This window comes from Mustela nivalis, assembly GCF_964662115.1.
Source record: "Mustela nivalis genome assembly, chromosome: 9".
Classification (NCBI taxonomy): domain Eukaryota; kingdom Metazoa; phylum Chordata; class Mammalia; order Carnivora; family Mustelidae; genus Mustela; species Mustela nivalis.
This window is the reverse complement of record NC_139028.1, coordinates 27,142,699-27,164,598: the sequence shown is the minus strand read 5'-3', so window position 1 is coordinate 27,164,598 and position 21,900 is coordinate 27,142,699. Positions and strand designations below refer to the sequence as shown.

General features: G+C 37.1%; 1 protein-coding gene across 1 annotated transcript in view; it reads left to right on the top strand.

Annotated features, from left to right (window-relative positions):
- Positions 1 to 10,080: 10,080 nt before the first annotated feature.
- Positions 10,081 to 21,900, top strand: part of LOC309841235 (olfactory receptor 8B3) — a gene marked incomplete at both ends in the record, with an annotated part of 59,166 nt that continues 47,346 nt past the window's right edge. Inside the window, one exon of the mRNA XM_082684162.1 lies at positions 10,081 to 10,185. Within this exon, the coding sequence (XP_082540288.1) occupies positions 10,081 to 10,185 (105 nt within the window). The remainder of the gene's footprint in view (positions 10,186 to 21,900) is intronic.

Here is a 21,900-nt window from a genome sequence, read left to right as displayed (position 1 = left end):
GGGTTATTGTCTGCAAACAGCAGCCATTGGTTCTGGCTAACTCTGGCAAAAGATGAAATTAACTGGCAAGAAATTGGGGGTAATTAACAGACACTTAGAGCAGTCTGGGGGACCAGCTTTTGGAGCCAGGGACAATCTAGGGGAGGCCAGGTGGTAGAATCACAGCCAAGTTATAGCACAGAACCGTCTGGTTATGCTGCATTGGTTGCTTCTGTTGGCACCATCAATACCCAACACATTATCAGCTGGTAGTCCTTTTGTCTTTGTCTTGCCAAAATGAAATATTAATTGTTCTGTTTCTCTGTTTCTTTGTGTCACTTGCCCCACACTTAAAATCCTGCATGGGAATATCTGATGGACTGAGTTCAGTCTTACATTCTTTGAGGAAGTTTCACAGAAGGAAGCTGAGTCTGGTTCCAAACAAGGCTCACATAAGTGCAGTTTCCCAAAATAAAAGGAGTGCTAATGTTGGACAGTCAGTATTCCTATTAGTTACATGTTAAATATCTGTGTATTCTAGGTGTCTAACTATGTATCTACATTACATATTTGAAAGGGCAGGAATTGTGTCTGTTTTGATTGTTTTATTCTGTGAGCAAAATATAGGCCCTGGAATGTGGCAAATGCTTTTTTTTTTTTTTTTGAAGATTTTTATTTATTCATTTATTTGATAGAGAGAAACCACGAGTAGGCAGAGAGAGAGAGAGGAGGAAGCAGGCTCCCCACCGAGCAGAGAGCCCAACGCGGGACTCGATCCCAGGACCCTGAGACCATGACCTGAGCTGAAGGCAGAGGCCCAACCCAATGAGCGACCCAGGTGCCCCACAAATGCTGTCTATATCTACTGAACCTTCTCTATTTCTACATTTGTTAAGTTATATCTCTAATTCATAGTTTTTTCCCATGGCAGATGCTGACTTCTGGATATTTTCTTCAGATCTACCCTCTGATAATATCTGAAGATAATTTTTTCAGATCTGATAATAGTTTACCTATTATCTCCTCACCTGTGTCTAGTAGGCTAACCCATTTGTAGAGTTTCTCATTTCAACTATCATGTTTTCATTTCTAAAAGCTATATTTGATTCTTTTAAAAATCTGCCCTCTAAATTTTGATCAGGCCTTCATTACAGTTTCATTGCTTTTTCTTTTTTTTTTTTGAACACATTAAATAAATTATTTTGTATTCTGTCCCTGATATGTCTAATAATTTTGCAGGTCTGGTCCTGTAGCTTGTGGTTTATCATTAATGATGATTTTCATTCCTGGTGGCTTATTTTGTATTTGTTTAGTGCTTTTCATGAAGAGCTCATGATCCCCAGGTAGTTATCTCAGGAAATTCTTTGACATCTGGAGCTAACTTGTATTTTCCAGAGAGGATATATATATATATATATATACATACACACACACATATTCATATGTATATGTATATATATATAATATATAAATCATATTACAAATATATATATTTATGAGTATATAAATCATATTACAAATATATGTATATATATATAAATATTACAAATTTGTTACATATTACACACACACACACACACACACACACATATTTGGTTATATATATAATATGATTTTTATTTTATTTTATTTTTTTTGCCTGAAATGCAAGTTGTTAGAAGTTCTCAGGGGTATTTTATCTCTTTCTCTTGCCAGAGCCAAGGCCAAGTTAGACACATATCTTTGCCTTTTTCCTGTGTGGTTTTTTTTTTTTTTAATTTCTCTAATTTAGCCGTGGAAGATGTTTCCTTTTGAAGATCCAGTATTACAAGTTAGTAGTGGTTCCAAACTCCCAGGCTTCTAAGATTTAGTCATGAAAAGATTTATCCCAGGATTTATCTCTTATGTCCTACATAGGCAACTCCATTAAAACCCAACTCTGGGGTTATGGACATTGGGGAAGGTATGTGCTGTGAAGTGTGTAAACCTGGCAATTCACAGAACTGTACCCCTGGGGATAAAAATATATTATATGTTTATAAAAAATAAAAAATTAAAAAAAAAAAACCCAACTCTGGGGCATAGGGAATCTACTAGTTCCCAAGGGCAAACTCTAGGTCCAGTGCCTGTGTACACCTCTGAAGTATTACTTTATCTTTTATCTTTTGCTCCCATAGGAGTTCACTTAGTTTCTGCCACCTCAAACATGAACAGATAAATGATTTTTATATTTTACCCAGAATTCTTACTTTTGTTCTATCAGGAGAGCTTTGTGTCTGAGTGTAAATTTTGCAAGAGTTCTGGAAATAGCTGGCCTTAACACTTACTGGATGACAAATAAATGAGTAAGTTGATTTCTACTCTAACAAACACAGATAATTCTCAGTCTTACATTGCTGGGCAGTTGCCACACATCTGCTATGCTGTTACTCAAGAGGGGGAAATTAAGTGGATATGAAATTATGTGTACTAAAAAGAAATACTTATTTTCTTCAAAAAATTAAACCTAAAAACATCTAATATGGAAACAAAAGGAGATTTCCTGCACAGTAAGGGGGAACTGGACTAAGTAAGTCAAATGTGTACTAAAAATCCCCTTGGCCACTTCCCCTGAGTATTTTCCCCTGACGTCTACCAACTAACATACAGGTGCTAGAGGGCTTCTGCACCCCCTTAATATTGGGTAAATGATTATAAACTTGCTGTCCTGTGGTATACTTGAGACAAGGCCAGGGGGGTCCAATATGACTGTCCTCAAGGCAAGAGGATGATAAAAGAGAAATAAGATTGGAGGGGGAGGGGAGATGGGGACAGTCAGAGAGAGAGAGAGAGAGGTAAAAGCTGTAACCTTTTAGTGGTGAACCTTGGAAGTCACAAAGCCATTCATGCTCTTTTGTTTAGAGACATCCCAAGTCCTTGCCTAGATGCCAGGGTAAGCAACATATATCCCATCTCTTTATTTGAGGAGTGTCAGTCCTACTGTTGTACCAAGAACATGTGGGATGCAAGATGTGTGTGTGCGTGTGTGCACAAGTGTGTGTGTGTGTGTGTGTGTGTGTGTGTGTACATGTGGATGCTGCTATGGTCATCTGTGGAAAAAGAAACAAAACAATCTTCCATACACATGTGCATTGTATAATTGTTATAAATATAATATTACATTAGAAAACATCCAACAAAATGGCACAATGCCAGGCATTCTGTAGTTGCTCCATATCCATTAATTCTTTTACCTCTTGATTGCCTTCCTTTATGTAAGAAATAAAGGGAGTTTTATTTTAAGAGACACAAGATGGATGAAAAATAAAAATGATTTTTTTTTTTTTTAATGTGCTACCATACTGAGTTGTTAGGTCAGTAAATTCCCATTTTACAAATTAGGGAAGTATGGCTTAAAGATGCTTATTAATTTTAGTGTTGAAGTAGTTGGTCAGATGATTTATTAAACTATTAATTTGTTTTTGTTCTCGATTTACATTTTAACATCTCAAGTGTAACATAAGGATATAGCTTTATGAATTTTTACATAATGAACACATCCATGTAATCAGAAACAAAACATTGTCAACATCTCTGAAGCATCCTTCATATCCCTTTCTAGTCACTAGCCTCTGACAGATCAAGCATGAGTAACTGCTATCTGACTTCTAACATAATGGATAAGTTTCCTTATTTTTGAAAGCCACATAAATGGAATCATAAAGTGTGTGCTCTTTTGTGCTTGGTTTCTTTTGCTTCAAAACAGGTTTGTGCACAAAAGGAAGTTTGGAAAGAACCCAAATACATGGAGACTAAACAGCATCCTTCTAAAGAATGAATGGGTCAACCGGGAAATTAAAGAAGAATTGGAAAAAATCATGGAAGCAAATGATAATGAAAATACAACGGTTCAAAATCTGTGGGACACAACAAAGGCAGTCCTGAGAGGAAAATATATAGCGGTACAAGCCTTTCTCAAGAAACAAGAAAGGTCTCAGGTACACAATCTAACCCTACACCTAAAGGAGCTGGAGAAAGAACAAGAAAGAAACCCTAAGCCCAGCAGGAGAAGAGAAATCATAAAGATCAGAGCAGAAATCAATGAAATGGAAACCAAAAAAACAATAGAACAAATCAACGAAACTAGGAGCTGGTTCTTTGAAAGAATTAATAAAATTGATAAACCCCTGGCCCGACTTATCAAAAAGAAAAGAGAAAGGACCCAAATAAATAAAATCATGAATGAAAGAGGAGAGATCACAACTAACACCAAAGAAATACAAACTATTATAAGAACATACTATGAGCAACTTTACGCCAACAAATTTGACAATCTGGAAGAAATGGATGCATTCCTAGAAACATATAAACTACCACAACTGAACCAGGAAGAAATAGAAAGCCTGAACAGACCCATAACCAGTAAGGAGATTGAAACAGTCATTAAAAATCTCCAAACAAACAAAAGCCCAGGGCCAGACGGCTTCCCGGGGGAATTCTACCAAACATTTAAAGAAGAACAAATTCCTATTCTCCTGAAACTGTTCCAAAAAATAGAAATGGAAGGAAAACTTCCAAACTCATTTTATGAGGCCAGCATCACCTGGATCCCAAAACCAGACAAAGATTCCATCAAAAAAGAGAGCTATAGACCAATATCCTTGATGAGCACAGATGCGAAAATTCTCACCAAAATACTAGCCAATAGGATTCAACAGTACATTAAAAGGATTATTCACCACGACCAAGTGGGATTTATTCCAGGGCTGCAAGGTTGGTTCAACATCCGCAAATCAGTCAATGTGATACAACACATCAATAAAAGAAAGAACAAGAACCATATGATACTCTCAATAGATGCTGAAAAAGCATTTGACAAAGTATAGCATCCCTTCCTGATCAAAACTCTTCGAAGTGTAGGGATAGAGGGCACATACCTCAATATCATCAAAGCCATCTATGAAAAACCCACTGCAAATATCATTCTCAACGGAGAAAAACTGAAAGCTTTTCCGCTAAGGTCAGGAACATGGCAGGGATGTCCATTATCACCACTGCTATTCAACATAGTACTAGAGGTCCTAGCCTCAGCAATCAGACAACAAAAGGAAATTAAAGGCATCCAAATTGGCAAAGAAGAAGTCAAATTATCACTCTTCGCAAATGATATGATACTATATGTGGAAAACCCAAAAGACTCCACTCCAAAACTGCTAGAACTTGTACAGGAATTCAGTAAAGTGTCAGGATATAAAATCAATACACAGAAATCAGTTGCATTTCTCTACACCAACAACAAGACAGAAGAAAGAGAAATTAAGGAGTCAATCCCATTTACAATTGCACGCCAAACCATAAGATACCTAGGAATAAACCTAACCAAAGAGGCACAGCATCTATACTCAGAAAACTATAAAGTACTCATGAAAGAAATTGAGGAAGACACAAAGAAATGGAAAAATGTTCCATGCCTGGATTGGAAGAATAAATATGAAAATGTCTATGCTACCTAAAGCAATCTACACATTTAATGCAATTCCTATCAAAGTACCACCCATCTTTTTCAAAGAAATGGACCAAATAATTCTAAAATTTATATGGAACCAGAAAAGACCTCGAATAGCCAAAGGGATATTGAAAAAGAAAGCCAACGTTGGTGGCATCACAATTCTGGACTTCAAGCTCTATTACAAAGCTGTCATCATCAAGACAGCATGGTACTGGCACAAAAACAGACACAGAGATCAAGGGAACAGAATAGAGAGCCCAGAAATAGACCCTCAACTCTATGGTCAACTAATCTTCGACAAAGCAGGAAAGAATGTCCAATGGAAAAAAGACAGCCTCTTCAATAAATGGTGCTGGGAAAACTGGACAGCTACATGCAGAAAAATGAAATTGGACCATTTCCTTACACCACACATGAAAATAGACTCAAAATGGATGAAGGACCTCAATGTGAGAAAGGAATCCATCAAAATCCTTGAGGAGAACACAGGCAGCAACCTCTTCGACCTCAGCGGCAGCAACATCTTCCTAGGAACAACGCCAAAGGCAAGGGAAGCAAGGGCAAAAATGAACTATTAGGATTTCATCAAGATCAAAAGCTTTTGCACAGCAAAGGAAACAGTTAACAAAATCAAAAGACAACTGACAGAATGGGAGAAGATATTTGCAAACGACATATCAGATAAAGGACTAGTGTCCAGAATCTATAAAGAACTTAGCAAACTCAACACCCAAAGAACAAATAATCCAATCAAGAAATGGGCAGAGGACATGAACAGACATTTCTGCAAAGAAGACATCCAGATGGCCAACAGACACATGAAAAAGTGCTCCCTATCACTCGGCATCAGGGAAATACAAATCAAAACCACAATGAGATATCACCTCACACCAGTCAGAATGGCTAAAATCAACAAGTCAGGAAATGACAGATGCTGGCGAGGATGCGGAGAAAGGGGAATCCTCCTACACTGTTGGTGGGAATGCAAGCTGGTGCAACCACTCTGGAAAACAGCATGAAAGTTCCTCAAAATGTTGAAAATAGAACTGCCCTATGACCCAGCAATTGCACTATTGGGTATTTACCCTAAAGATACAAACGTAGTGATCCAAAGGGGCACGTGCACCCGAATGTTTATAGCAGCAATGTCCACAATAGCCAAACTATGGAAAGAACCTAGATGTCCATCAACAGATGAATGGATCAAGAAGATGTGGTATATATACACAATGGAATACTATGCAGCCATTAAAAGAAATGAAATCTTGCCATTTGCGACAACATGGATGGAACTAGAGATCATATGATCTCCCTGATATGAGGAAGTGGTGATGCAACATGGGGGCTTAAGTGGGTAGTAGAAGAATCAATGAAACAAGATGGAATTGGGAGGGAGACAAACCATAAATGACTCTTAATCTCACAAAACAAACTGAGGGTTGCTGGGGGGAGGGGGGTTGGGAGAAGGGGGTGGGCTTATGGACACTGGGGAGGGTAAGTGCTTTGGTGAGTGCTGTGAAGTGTGTAAACCTGGTGATTCACAGACCTGTACCCCTGGGGATAAAAATATATGTTTATAAAAAATAAAAAATTTAAAAAAATGTCCATAAAAGAAAAAAAGAAAAAAAATAGGTTTGTGACCTTTATCTCTGCTATTAACTTTCATGGCTCTATGAAATTCTACTTTATTAATAGCTATTTATTATCCAGTCTATAGTTGGTTGACATATGGGTTGTTTTTTCTTCTTGGTTATTATGTATAATGATGCTATGAAACTTCTTGACATGTCTTTCGATAGCACGTGTACTTATTTTTTATTTTTTTATTAAATTGATTTATTTATTTTCAGAAAAACAGTATTCATTATTTTTTAACCACACCCAGTGCTCCATGCAATCCGTGTCTCTATAATACCCACTACCTGGTACCCCAACCTCCCACCACCCCGCCACTTCAAACCCCTCAGATTGTTTTTCAGAGTCCATAGTCTCTCATGATTCACCTCTCCTTCCAATTTACCCCACCTCCCTTCTCCTCTCTAACACCCCCTGTCCTCCATGATATTTGTTATGCTCCACAAATAAGTGAAACCATTTGATAATTGACTCTCTCTGCTTGACTTATTTCACTCAGCATAATCTCTTCCAGTCCCGTCCATGTTGCTATAAAAGTTGGGTATTCATCCTTTCTGATGGAGGCATAATACTCCATAGTGTATATGGAACACCTCTTACTTATTTTTTTTAAAAGATTTTATTTATTCATTTGACAGACAGAGATCACATGTAGGCAGAGAGGAAGGCAGAGAGAGAGAGAGGAGGAAGCAGGCTCCCTGCTGAGCTTAGAGCCCGATTCAGGGCTCAATCCCAGGATCTTGGGATCATGAGCTGAGCTGAAGGCAGAGGCTTTAACACACTGAGCCACCTAGGCACCCCATGTGTACTTATTTTTATTGGCTATGCACCTGGCAGTAGAATTGATGGGTCAAAATATATGTACATGTCCAAATTTGTTAAATATTACCAATCAATTTATTGTACCATAAACAATGATATTCAAGAATGTTGTACCACTATACCAATGGTTACACTGTAAAATCGTACCAATGTTTAATCCTTGTATCTATATAATTCTTCTCCCTCTATTCCTCTTCTGCCTATTGTAGGCAGGTAGCTTGGGTATGTATTTCTTTGCTTTAGAGTTTTTGGCAAGGTATAAATCAGCAAAAGCTTGCCCTAAGTGCCCTTCCCATTTTTGAACATAAATCTACTGAAGATATAATATTGGTTGGTCAGGAGGAGAAGGTTCAGTAAAGGAGAACTTTGAGAGCAAGGAGGGTGAAAGACAGAGATGCTCCCTTAGTCAGAATGTGGATGGAGGTCAGTGGGTCTAGGAGACGTAAGAGCTGGAGGACCTGAATAGATGCTTATGCTCTTTTTAGTAGGGTGGCCATATAATTTCTTATCCAAATCCAGACACTTTTGAGAGTGAGAGAGTGTGCTCTTAATAATTATACAGGGATAATAGATGTAAATCAAAACTATTCCCGGAAAACTGGGATTATTTTAGGCAGCCTCAGTTAACTTACAAATGCAGTTGCTTACATGCCTTTGAAAGTTTCTTAGAATATTCATGTAGCAGATCATATGGAGAGCAGCTTTGTCATCTGGAGAATGACAGGATTAAAACATTTAGGTACATCTCCTGTCCCATCTTGGCCTGCACACATCTATAGAGTAACTTTATGCAGGTGTATGTATGCTCCCTTGCATATGTGTTGGTATATTTTAATCTCTTTATATATAGCAAAGGTCTGTCTCTGGCCCTTAATAGAGCTGAGGGTAGGTGGTGTTTGTGGTGATGGTGGTGTGGTGTCTCCACTGTTCTGAGCAGCACAGGCTGTTAGAAACATTTTGTCTGAGGTGCTCTCTGTAGCATCTACAACTCTGATCTAAATTGATTTTGGTACTATTAGCAAAACTCCTTCTGAGTATTTGGAAATGGTGGCTAAAATAGGGTTTAGGTCATTTTTCTTTAAAGTCAAGCTTCAGTGCCAAGAGTTAATAAAGAAGAAAAATAAGCCCCCACACTCAGCAGTGAATGGCATGAAATCCCTAGGGAAGTTTGAGTAGAACACCTGAGTCCCAAGATGCTAGGTAATCCAGGCTATAAACAAAGACAGTGCAATTTGCAATTACTTCCTTATAGAAACAAGTCTCTAAGAAATTCCCAGGGGAAATTGCGTCTAAACAGACCCCTGAGATCATCAAGTAGCATAAACTTCTCTGTGATATGCCAGCTGGGATTCTGGTAAAAATGAGAGTTACTAATTTTTTTTTTCCCCTCCTGAAGTTGGTGTAGACCATATGGGAAAATCCACAAACAGAAATCTTAGTCTATTCCCAGAGCACCTTGGTGACTGGGGTCTATAAAAGGTCTGATTCTCAGCACTGAGGAAATCAGAAGAGTTAACACTAGAGGCTGCCTGCTTTAGGCCTAAACACCGTTTTCTCCTTTGGGCTAATGGTAAAATAGATTGCATAAGGCCCAGCACTGAGTGGGGCCAGGGAGAAGGAAGGTAAATGTCTGAAACCTATCTTTCCTGATGGTTTTCTTTTAAACCCACAACCAAGACATCCTGAATATATTGAGCCCTTCCCTGTTCTCAACACTGATTTTAATGTGAGATTGAGTGAGGGGCTTAGAGGAAGAAGGTAGGGTATGCAGAGACAGTAGGACTTTCTCTCCAGAGTGGGAAAGGGAGGCAGAGGGTGGGTGGAGACAAGAGAGCTCCTGTCTCTCAGAGCCTGAGGCTGTGAGCTCAGGTTATACTCCTTGCTCTTGGGGTATTTTGGACAAACAACGCAGGCATTCTACCTCCTCACCACTCAAGAAGGGACAGAATTCTTGTGCCCAAGAACACACTCTAGCCCAGGGCAGCTGAAATATAGTCATAGGCACATTGTCAACAACCTGACTAGGGGAGGGGGCATAGAAGAGAAAAGAGAGTAAAAATGTAGGACATCCATGTACTGGCTCATCTTCTAGTGCCTTCTTCTATCAGTCCTGCTTGTGCCTATTATCAATCTATGTATTTTATCACTTGTTTCCACAGACAGTTCCCTGGAAGAGAATGACTCTGAGAAACAGCTCCTCAGTTACTGACTTTATCCTAGTGGGATTATCAGAACAACCAGAGCTCCAGCTACCCCTCTTCCTCCTGTTCTTAAAGATCTATGTATTCACTGTGGTGGGCAATCTGGGCCTGATCACCTTAACTGAGCTGAATTCTAGCCTTCACACTCCAATGTACTTTTTCCTCTTCAACTTATCTTTTATAGACCTCTGTTATGCCTGTGTGTTTACCCCCAAAATGCTGCATGGTCTTGTGTTAGAAAATGTCATCTCTTATGTAGGATGCATGACTCAACTAGTTTTCTTTTGTTTCTTCATCAATTCTGAATGCTATGTTTGGTATCAATTTTCTATGATCACTATGTAGCTATCTGCAACCCCCTGATGTACATGGTCACCATGTCCCCTCAGGTCTGTTTTCTGTTGATGTTTGGTTCATATGTGATAGGGTTTGCTGGAGCCATCGCCCACACTGGAAGCATGTTGAGACTGACCTTCTGTAATTCCAACATCATCCACCATTACCTGTGTGAAGTTCTCTCTCTCTTGCAGCTCTCCTGCACCAGTACCCATGTCAATGAGCTGGTGTTTTTTTTTTTTGTTGTGGAAGTCGTCATTTCAATATCTAGTATCAGCATCTTCATTTGTTATACCTTGATTCTCTCTAATATTCTCCACATTCCTTCTGCTGAAGGCAGATCCAAAGCCTTTAGCACATGTGGCTCACACATAATTGTTGTTGCTTTGTTTTTTGGGTCAGGGGCATTCACCTATTTAACAACCTCTTTTCCTGGATCTATGGACCAGAGTAAATTTGCCTCCGTCTTTTATACCAACGTGGTTCCCATGCTTAACCCTTTGATCTACAGTCTGAGGAATAAGGATGTGAAACTTGCCCTGGGTAAAACTCTGAGAAGGGTGTTCTTCTTATGGTTCTGTTTGTATGACTTCATTACTGATAAGCATCATACTCAAGTATCTTCTTATTTACAGATGCAGAACTTTCCATCTTTTTTTCTCAAGTAGGGTCGGTCTTCTCTCCACTTTACAAATTGGAAGCCTCTTGCTTCCTGAAGATTATACCATTTTGTACTAAATTGGTTCATTGCATGCAATTTAACATCTATTAAGTGTCCACTGTTTACCAGACTCTATACTATGCCCAAGAGATGAGTAAGATGAGGCTGTAGGCCTTCCATCCTTTCCTTGGTGAGCTAAATGGGTTTGTTCAAGCAACATTTCTGGCTGGGAGAGGGAGAAAGTAATGTCAAAGAGGGTCCAGGAGAGTGAATTTGTTTTCTTCAGTTATGGGAACAGCTTTACCAAAGATCAAATGTAGATCCCTTGGTGGCATAGGTAAGATAGTCTCCCAGCTTCTTGAGAGAGATCATAAATCATCCCATATGCTTACACACAAGAGAAAGCCTTGAACAAGAGTTCTTTACATGGTTTGAAATGTAAAGATAAATCAAAACTAAAATCTTTCATTTCCAAGTTTCAGAAATCTTAGGGCTTGGAATGGTAACCGTGGTGTAGGCGGTTTTGTAATTGGGCCAATTTCTTGGGCTCTGTATGCTAAGGCTGAAAGCAAGAACAAAGGAGAAATTCCATGGATTTATGTGATTATGTTAATAGCTACCTCTATCTTGCTCTGGAGATACTGTGTACATTATGGGGCATTTAGGAAAATTCTTTTATTCTTTAAAGTAGATTTAGATTTTATTGTCTCCAAGAATATGTGTGTATGTGTGTTTATTATAGTTAAATATTAGAGAATCAGGAGAAAGAAGAGTCATACAACATTTTTTACTTGCAAGGAAACTTGGAAGCAACCAAGACTTTGAGTGCCAAAGTCCACTTTGTACTACTCTGCTGAAGACTCTGCTATATTGATTAGTACAGATTTCAAGGAATACACCCTCATAAACTGCCCTGAGTGTAGGCAGGAAGGCGAATCTCGGGCCAGACCAACACATGCACAGAGATGGGAAGATGGAGACTCAGTGTGGCCAGAAGAATGGAGCTGAGTAAAGGCTAGAACTTGGGGTGTCTTTAAGAAGACTCTCTGTGAAGAATATTTGGATATGGGAAGAGTCATATAAAGTACTGAGTTGATGTACTTGGCTTTGCTTCTATTCTCCATTCTTCCACAAAATTGGATAGTTGTACAATGCGTGTTGGTATGAGAAACAAGGCAGTAAAGAGCAGTTAGTTCTTCACATTTATCTTTCTGTTGACACTTGGGTGGAAAGAGCAGTGTCATACTGAGAAGAGAGGTAGCTCAGGTGTTCCATGTGATGGCCAGAAGCAAGACATACTGAGATGGTGCTGAGAGCAGCATGAAGAAGTACTGCAACAAGGAACTGACTGAAGAGGAGACATAAGACAAACCTATTTTCTTCAAATACGCTAAAGAGAGATCTTGAAAGAAGGTGGAAAGATCTGATAGATACTTGGATTATACCTAAATTATAATAATCATATGCAACATTTACTGAATATAAACTATATGTTTGGGCACTTTTGAGGTGTCTACCAGACATTAAACTCATCAGAATTGTGTTAATGCCATACTAAACAACTGTAGGTCCTTTGGGCCTAGCTGACTTCTATCCTCTAAAGGACTGTCTGTATCTATGTATGTGGGGATCTTGGGGATATTAGGAAAGAATCAAGAAGAGGGAAAGATAACAGAATGTACTATGATACAAAGAAAAAATTACCATTGGTAATAAATCAGAACCATAAGGATATGAATGAAAAGGAATAATCATGAAAAAATGCATGAAATCTCAAAATATCCTTCCTTACACTCATTACATATGGGCATTGGGGTGAGTAGAGGTGAAAATGTAAGTTTGACTTATTGAGACACTGGCTTCACTGGCTTGGATCTTTCAGAAAGCACTCCCTTTGAAGATCGGAAATGACCAAACTCCTGGATCTTGCAAAAGCCAGATAAGAGATATTTATTGCTCCTAGAGGAAAGGTGACATTTTGTAAATTCCCAAAGACCTTCACTCCTCTCACAAACCAAGGATAAGTCATCTTTTTGTCCTTTTAAGTTGTAGTTGAGGAATTGTTTGTTCTCAGTGGTCAATAACCAGGAACATGTTTGGGAACTTCTGCTTTATAGTAACTGAGAGATCTAATTTGATAGTCTGTGTCCGACTATCAAGTGAATCCCTCTGCCACAATACAAAAATGCTGTCACCTGATCACATCATGACATTTTGATTTTCAGCAAAAGAAGTTGTCCCCTGTTAGAAGCATTGCTAAAGTTGGGATTCCTTTCAGTCCAGTCCTTGGTCTGCTTCTCATCCTGGCTCTTCCTGAGGCATCTCTCCAGCTTCTCTGGCTTCAACAACCTTTTACTTCATGGTGACTCTTAAATCCCTAATTCTGGTCTTGATCTATGATTATAATGCATAATCAGTTTTAAATTAGAAATATAAAAATATAAAAATATAATCAATGTTGATGTCCAAATAGAATTATGTCATGATTAGGGGGCAAAACAGTTTTGGAGTATAAAAATAATAAACTGTTCTTGGTACCTACACATTCTCTACAGTCTAAATTTTGGGGGGAGCACAGAGATAAGTGACAGACACCAAGTAGCAGGAGTGAGAGTCCAAGGAGTACTTCTGGGTAGAGCTTGGGAGGGATAGATGAGGTGTTTCTCTATATTTTGTGGAGCAGATGGGAGGATATCTGTGACTATGGTTCAGTGCTGGCCCTCAGCCCATGTGTTAGATAGAAAAACATTATTACCTCTCTTCCCTCACACTTCCATAAATGAAATCCGTCATTTACTAATTGCTTCAGCTACTAATAACAAGAGTCTGACTGCAGAGGCTTACACTCATAAAGGTTTGTTTTTCTCTAACATAAAAAGAGTCTAGAATAGTAGGCAGTCCAAGGATGATATGGCAGTGTGAATCAGCAAGGACTCAGACTCTCTCTTCTCTTCTGTCTCAATAGCGACTTTATTCTCATGGATGCATGAGATCCATATGGCTATTGGAGCTTCCATGTCCACATTCCAAGCAGCAAGAAGACACAAGGACAAAGAAAGGCAGAAGATGCTTTACCTATTCAATGAGTAATCTCCACTGACAACTTATTAGCCCCCCACCCCCAACTTACAAGGGAGAAGGGGCAACTTAGTATTTAACCTCAGGACATTGCCATCTGGAAAAAAACAAAAACAAAAACCAGGATTTTGTTACTAATTAAGAAGGAGGAAACAGCTATTGGGTAGGCAATTAGCAACCTCTGCCAAAGAACAGAATTGGTTTCACTTGCCAGGAGGGAACAATTAAGAACTGGGCCTTTCCACCCCTATTTTTGTTTTCTTACAAAAGAACTCTATGAGAGGAAGATAGATTAATCCGACAGCTTAAGATGAGAAAAGAGACAAGTTGGTCATGGATGAAACTATATACAATCTCTTCATTACTGACCTGTTGGTATTGAATTAATGCAAAATCTTGACAAGGACAAGCCAGAGCTGTACTATTTCATTTCCAAGCCCTCCTCTTATATCTTATTGGGTAAGATACAGTCCAGGTTCTGGAAGGGAGATCTGAGTCCTGACATATGTCCCTAATCATCTTTGCTATTAATAAAGATTGTAATATTTTGGTCCTCTTTTGGGTCCTTGTATTTCCTGACTAGTTAGATCTCATAGGGAAAGAAGAATGAGTGATTACTATTGCTAAATCTCTTATCTTTGCACTTTTAGCATAAAGGACTTCTGGGAACCAAAGCTGTCATTTTTGCATGCTTTGAGATGCTCCCCCTTGATCAGTATTGGGTTAATAGAAACTGTAAGGGAGGCACAAAATCCCCTCTTCCCATCTTAGATTCCTTCAATAGGGCCCTAAAAATTAGAGAGACAAAAAACAGCTAAAAAGAGACAAACAGAAGTATGTGTATTAACATGTGCATGCTGCACTCACACAGGAGTACTCAGTGATGCGTAGTTAGAAACTGGGCTTAAATGGTATCTTAAGAAAAAGTATAATAAATTTTTAGGGAGGTGGCAAGACAAAAGAAAAGGGCTTTGAGCCTTTAGGAGTGGCAAATTGTGAAAAGGTAAAAATATGAGGGGTAACTAATGGATGGTAAGAACTAGTTAGTAAGGTTTATTATTTAATTCTGTTGGTGAGGTCTCTGTGCTGAGAAGTGTTGAGAGTTTTCTTCACCGATTAACTTCTGTTCTTCCTGGTAGTGAGAGAAGGGGAACCACCTTTACAAATTTATGTCTTGCTTTTAGGTAAATAGGAGGAAAGCAGAGTTTTTCTTATATCTACTTTTTCTTAAAATTGCCTTCAGCTCCAAATAATCCTTATGCCAAGAATGTTATATTTTGGAGTGGCAAATTCTGTTACCCTTCAAAATCATACCAAGATTTGCTTAGCTTATAAAATTTGCCCAACCATTTATGAGTTCAACAGATATTCACTAAATTCTTAACTATGCTACAGGTAAAGAGTTCAAGATTTCACTTTATGGGATCATAGGGCTTAAAACTGTCTCATGTTTCCATTAATATGCACAACCACATGCCTGAATTGATAAATAAACTGAAGAGGTATTAACTGATCAGCTTTCTGAAATCGAGAACCCTAAATTAGGACCTCTGACAAATTAGAACAATTTGACATCTCCTTGGAGGTAAGACAAGAGTATCTACAAACTGACAAACAAAATGAAAAAGTGTATTTAAGAGGGTAAAGCAAACACTACAAAATAATTTATTACTGACTAAATCTGGGTGGTTGAAAAGAAGGAGAGGGGATAGTAAGTGGAAAGTGGAAATGTGTTAGTTGCTTCATTAATCATAGTAGGGAACTAATAGATATAGTCAAGAGTTTTATACAAAGTTGTAATCATAAAAGTGTGCATCAAAATATCACACACAAAAAGAGGAAGGAAAGCAAACCATCTAGTGAATGACTAAAATAAATATAAAATATGAAACCACAGCATATTATGATAGATTTAAAGCAAATATATTTTACATAAATAAGTGTAAATGTCCTAACCACTTATTAATAGAAAAAGACTCAGGCTGAATCAATAAGCAAAATACAACTTTATGTTGCATACAAAAAATATATGTAAACCAAAGGATTCAAGAAGGTTGAAAATAAAAGTGGTGGCCAAAATGTACCAAGTGAATGAAATGAATAAACAAATAAATAATAATATGGATATGAGAATGGAAATCGGGCCAAAAATGCTAAGGTGAGTACTCTATAATGCTACAATTAACAATGTATGTGTAATAGTCTTGACTTCCCATGAAATAAGATAAAACATCAAGAGCTGTAAGAAGAAAAAATATATTGGTGGAAGGAAACTTTCAGTTACCTTTCTCAGTCAATGACAAAACAAGTTTCCAGAAAAAGAGGACAAAAGACAGAAAATCTTATATCTAATTAAGATAATCAGTTAGATAAATGTAACTGATATGTCATTTCCATTATATAAATTTAATATATATGTATAGGTATGTGTGTGAGTGTGCGTGTGCACAGTTCTGTGTCTTAGAAATTAGAAATACAACTTATTGTGAAGAGGACAAGACAGTCATATAAATTTATGGATATTAGGTCACATAAGCAAACTTCAGTAAATTTCATATATTGGAAATAGTACAGATAATGTTTTCTGGTCACTGGTGCAGTAAAACTAAAACTAATGACATAACCAGAATGCAAAGTGCTCTATTATCTGGCTATTGCAAACTCTCTTTAAAACTACTTGTAGGTGAAAGAAAACACACATAATTGCAAACTATCTAGGGGCACCTGGGTGGCTCAGTTGGTTAAGTATCCAACTCTTGGCTTCAGCTCAGGTCATGATCTCATGGTTGTGAGGTCAAGTCCCACGACAGGCTCTATGTTCAGTATGGAATCTGCTTCAGATTCTCTCTCTCTCTTTCTTATTCTCTCTCTTTCTCAAATAAATAAATAAAATCTTTAAAAAATTACAAATTATCTAGAAGAGGAATATGAAAATCCAACATTTTACAACTCATGGGATATGTGTATAGCTAGAGCAGAAAAATAACTCATAACCTTAAATACTGTATCAATAAACAGAACAATGAAAATAAATGAAATAAGCACTTAATATGTCAGGAAAATAAGCATAATAAATTAAAAATAAAGGGTAGGAATTAATAAAGTCAAAATCAGAAATTATTGAATTGGAAAACACAGTAGCAGAATGAACACAGAAATTAAACAATTTTCTTGGCAAAAATATACAATAGATGAACTTCTATCTATTCTAATTCAGAAAAAAAGGGAGGGAGAACAAATACAAAAATTAAGAAAGAAGTGGGAAGTAGAAGTAGAAGAAATAAAAACCCTCCAAATAAAATACTTTGTTTCAGCTCTATTCAAATGAATTAAGAAGCCTGGATAAAATAGAACATTTTTGAGGAAAATATAATTTAATAAAACAAATGCTGAGACATATAGGAAATGTATAGCCCAATTCCATAGGATAAATACAGAAAGTTGTCAGTTACAAAAATTCCCAGACCCAAATGGTTTCACAGAAGAATTTAGCCTAAGAACAAATAGTTCCTATACTATTTAAACTTATCTAAAGCCTAGAAAAAGAAGAAAGTCTCCAAAATTATTTTTTATGATGTAAGCATAACATTGATGCCAAAATCTGGCAAGACTGCATACAATATAGGAAACTACAGACCAACCTTACTTATGAAAATCAATTAAAAATTCCTAAATAGGGGCACCTGGGTGGCTCGGTGGGTTGAGCCTCTGCCTTCGGCTCGGGTCATGATCTCAGGGTCCTGGGATCGAGTCCCACATCGGGCTCTCTGCTCAGCGGGGAGCCTGCTCCCCTCTCCCCTCTGCCTACATATAATCTCTGTCTGTCAAATAAATAAATCTTAAAAAAAATTAAAAAAAAATCCTAAATAAAATTTCAGGTGTTTCAGCAGCAGGAAAAAAAAATAGTAACTAATCATTAACTCATTTAAGTAGGATTTAGTCCATGGCTGCATAGATGGCTCGACATTAGGAAATCTAATATAATTTGTTTATTAATAGAGTGAGGAGAAAAAAGTCATATGATCATCCCCACAATGGATATTTGTTAAAATTTATCGTACAACCTTGATTAAATTCACCTTATCAAATAGGACTTGATAGAGCCAATTTGAAGTTTGGATCTCTTTCTCTCTCAAGCTAGAACTAAAACTCTACTGGCTCTTTTTCATTTACTTTTATTTCTAGCAATGTATAATGCTCATCAAACTGCCTGCCCTCTTTGGACAACATTTACAGAGACATTACATTTGTCAAATTTCTTTCCTGGCCCTTAGTAACTCATGCTATAGAAGGCACAATGTAACATTTTTGCTGTCTTGTTCATTTTTATTTATACTCCTTTTATTTTCTAGCTATCCAAGTTTTAGACAAAAATTCTGGGCCCCATAACCATAAGAGCAAAAAAACCCCACAGCATATTGTCCCTAGCTAAGGGCTAGGGACAGGGCTGTCTGTAGCATAAAATTTCTTTGTTTTCTTAACTGTGCAAATATAGTTCCCTGGGAAATATAAAGATCTTTTACTCCTCTTTGAAAAAGGAAAGAGATGTGGCAGAGGAACTTCCTAGGAGTGAATTGAATACCTTTCCATGCAACTCCCATTTTCTTCAGCCTCTTAGAAGTTAGAAATAATGTGTATTCTCTCGACTATCATCTTTTACAGAGGAATAAACTATTCCCAAGTTAAAGAATCTGCTGAATGTCACAAGAATGTGGCAGATCTTTTTTTTTTTCTTAAATTGAGGTTTAACTGATACATAACATTATATTACTTTTAGGTATACAACACGATTCAATATTTGCATATATTGTGAAATGACCACCACAATATCTTGTTAACATCTACCACCAAATATAGTTACAGATTTTTTTTTCCTATAATGAGAACTGTTAAGATTAAAGTTAAGCAACTTTCAAATATGCAATACAGTATTACTATATAATTAGTAATGGTGACTATAATGTCACCATGTTGTACATTACATCCTAATGGGTTATTTATTTTTTAAATGGAAGTTTGTAACTTTTGACTTCCTTTACCTATTTTACCCACCACCTACCCTTGCCTCTGGCAACCACCAATATTTCTCTGTATCTATGAGCTTGTTTTTGTTTTTGTTTTTGTTTTTGTTTTAGATATCACATATAAGTGTGATCATATGGTATTTATCTTTCTCGGTCTTATTTCATTTAACATAATGCTCTGAGGATCTATCTGTGCTGTCATAAATGGCAAGATTTCATTCTTCTTTATGGCTAAATAATATTCCATCTTATAACTATTCCATTTCACAAATTATATAATTATTATTTATACATACTTATACACTACCTTTTCTTCATTCATCTGTCGATGGACACTGATTGTTTCCATATCCTTGCTATTGTAAATAATGCTACAATGAACACTGGGGTGCATATACATTTTCAAGTAAGTGTTTTTGTTTTCTTTGGATAAATACCCAGAAGTGAAATCGCTGGATCATATAGTAGTTCATTTTTACTTTTTGGAAGGGCTTCCATACTGTTCTCCATAGCAGTTGTACCAAATTATATTCCCACCACCAGTGCATGAGGGTTCCCTCTTCTCCACATCCTTGCTAGCACTTGTTAGCTATTGTCTTTTTGATAATAGTCATTCTAACAGGTGACATCTTGCCATGGTTTTGATTTGTATTTTCCTCATGATTAGTGATGTTGAGCATCTTTAGATATACCTGTTGACCTTTTGCATATCTTCTTTGGAAGATGTCCATCAGATCCTCTCCCTCATTTCAGTCTGATTTTTTTTTTTTGTTATTGCTATTGAATTGTATGAGTACTTTATATATTTTGGATATTGACTCTTATCAGATAAGTTATTTGAAAATATTTTCTCCCATTCAGTAGGTTGCCCTTTCACTTTGCTGCCCATTTCCTTTGCCTTACAGAAGCTTTTAAGGATGATGTAGTCTCACTTATTCATTTTCACTTTTGTTGCCTTTGTTGCCTTCAAACCCCCAAAATCATCACTGAGACTTATGTCATGGAGTTTTATTGCCTATGTGTTCTTCTAGGAGTTTATGGCTTCAAGCCTTTCATGCATTTTGAGTTAATTTTTGTGTATGGTGTAAGACAGTGGTCCAGGTGAATTCTTTTGTATGTTGCTGTCCAGTTTCCCTAACACCATTTGTTTAAGAGACTGTCCTTTCCCCACTGTATGTAATAGGCTTCTTTGTTGTAAATTAGTTGAGCATATATGCATAGGTTTATTTCTGTGCTCTCTATTCTGTTCCAATTATCTCTGTATTGGTTTTTAATCTAATACCATATTGTTTTGATAACTATAACTTTGTAATATCATTTGAATTCGCAGAGCATGATGTCTCTGGCTTATTCATTTTCTTAAGATTGCTTTGACTATTTGGGACTTTTTGTGGTTACATACACATTTTAGAATTATTTGTTCTGGTTCTGTGAAAAATGCTATTTGAATTTCAACCGGGAATGCATTAAATCTTTAGATAGTTTTGGTAATAAAATGAAGAGTTTAACTCTATTAATTTTCCAATCCATAAGCATGGAATATCTTTTATTTATTTCTGTCTTCAATTTCTTTCATCAATGTCTTATGGTTTTCAGTGTACAGGTCTTTTACCTCCTGGTTGAATTTACTTTATCTTTCATTCTTTTTGATGCCATTGTAAATGGCATTGTTTTCTTAATTTCTCTTTCTGATAGTTTGTTATTAGTATATGGAAACACAACCAGTTTCTGTATATTGATTATGTATCTTACACATTTTCTCAATTCATTTACTAATTCTTATGGCTTTTTTGGTGGAGTGTTTAAGGTTTTCCACATATGGTATTTTAAAAAATGTTTTATTTATTTGTTCTTTTTAGAGAGAAAGAGAGAGAGCATGTGCAAGTAGGGGGTGAGGGATAGAGGGAGAGGAATAGAATGTTAAGCAGGCTCTGTGCTTAGTGTGGAGCCCTAGGCAGGGCTCAAGATTATGACCTAAACTGAAATCAAGAGTTGAACACTTAACTAATGGAGCTACCCAGGCTCCCCCATATATAGTATTATGTCATTTGCAAATAGTGACAGTTTTACTACTTCCTTTACAATCTGAATGCCTTTTATTTCTTTTTCTTGCCTTATTGATCTGGCTAGGACTTCCAATTCTATGTTGAATAAAAGTGGTGAGTGAAAAGCTGTAAGTTTTCAACATTGAGTATGGTGTTAGCTGTGGGTTTGTCATATATGCCCTTTATTATGTTGAGATACATTCCTTCTATACCCTCCCTTAGTTTTAATCATAAATGGATGTTGTATTTTGTCAAACGCCTTTTCTGCATCCAAGAGATAATCATGATTTTTGGCAGATCCTATTTTTAAACCCCACTTTGTCTGGCACTAACTCGATTGCTTTTTTGCACTAATACACATTGCTTTCTAGGAAGGAATGGAAAGAAATAGAAATATGAAATATAGCAATAAGAGAAAAGAGAAAGTGACAATCTGGAGAAATGACTGCAAAATAACATGGAAGAGAGGGTAGACACAGCAGCAGTACCGTGTAAGTGAGATATAGTCTGCATTGGTTTAGATTCCAAAATGATCACTTGCACGCCTTAAAAAGTTTGTGTCCCTCATTGGAGAGGGTATGTGCTATGGTGAGTGCTGTGAAGTGTGTAAACCTGGAGATTCACAGACATGTAGCCCTGGGGATAAAAATAT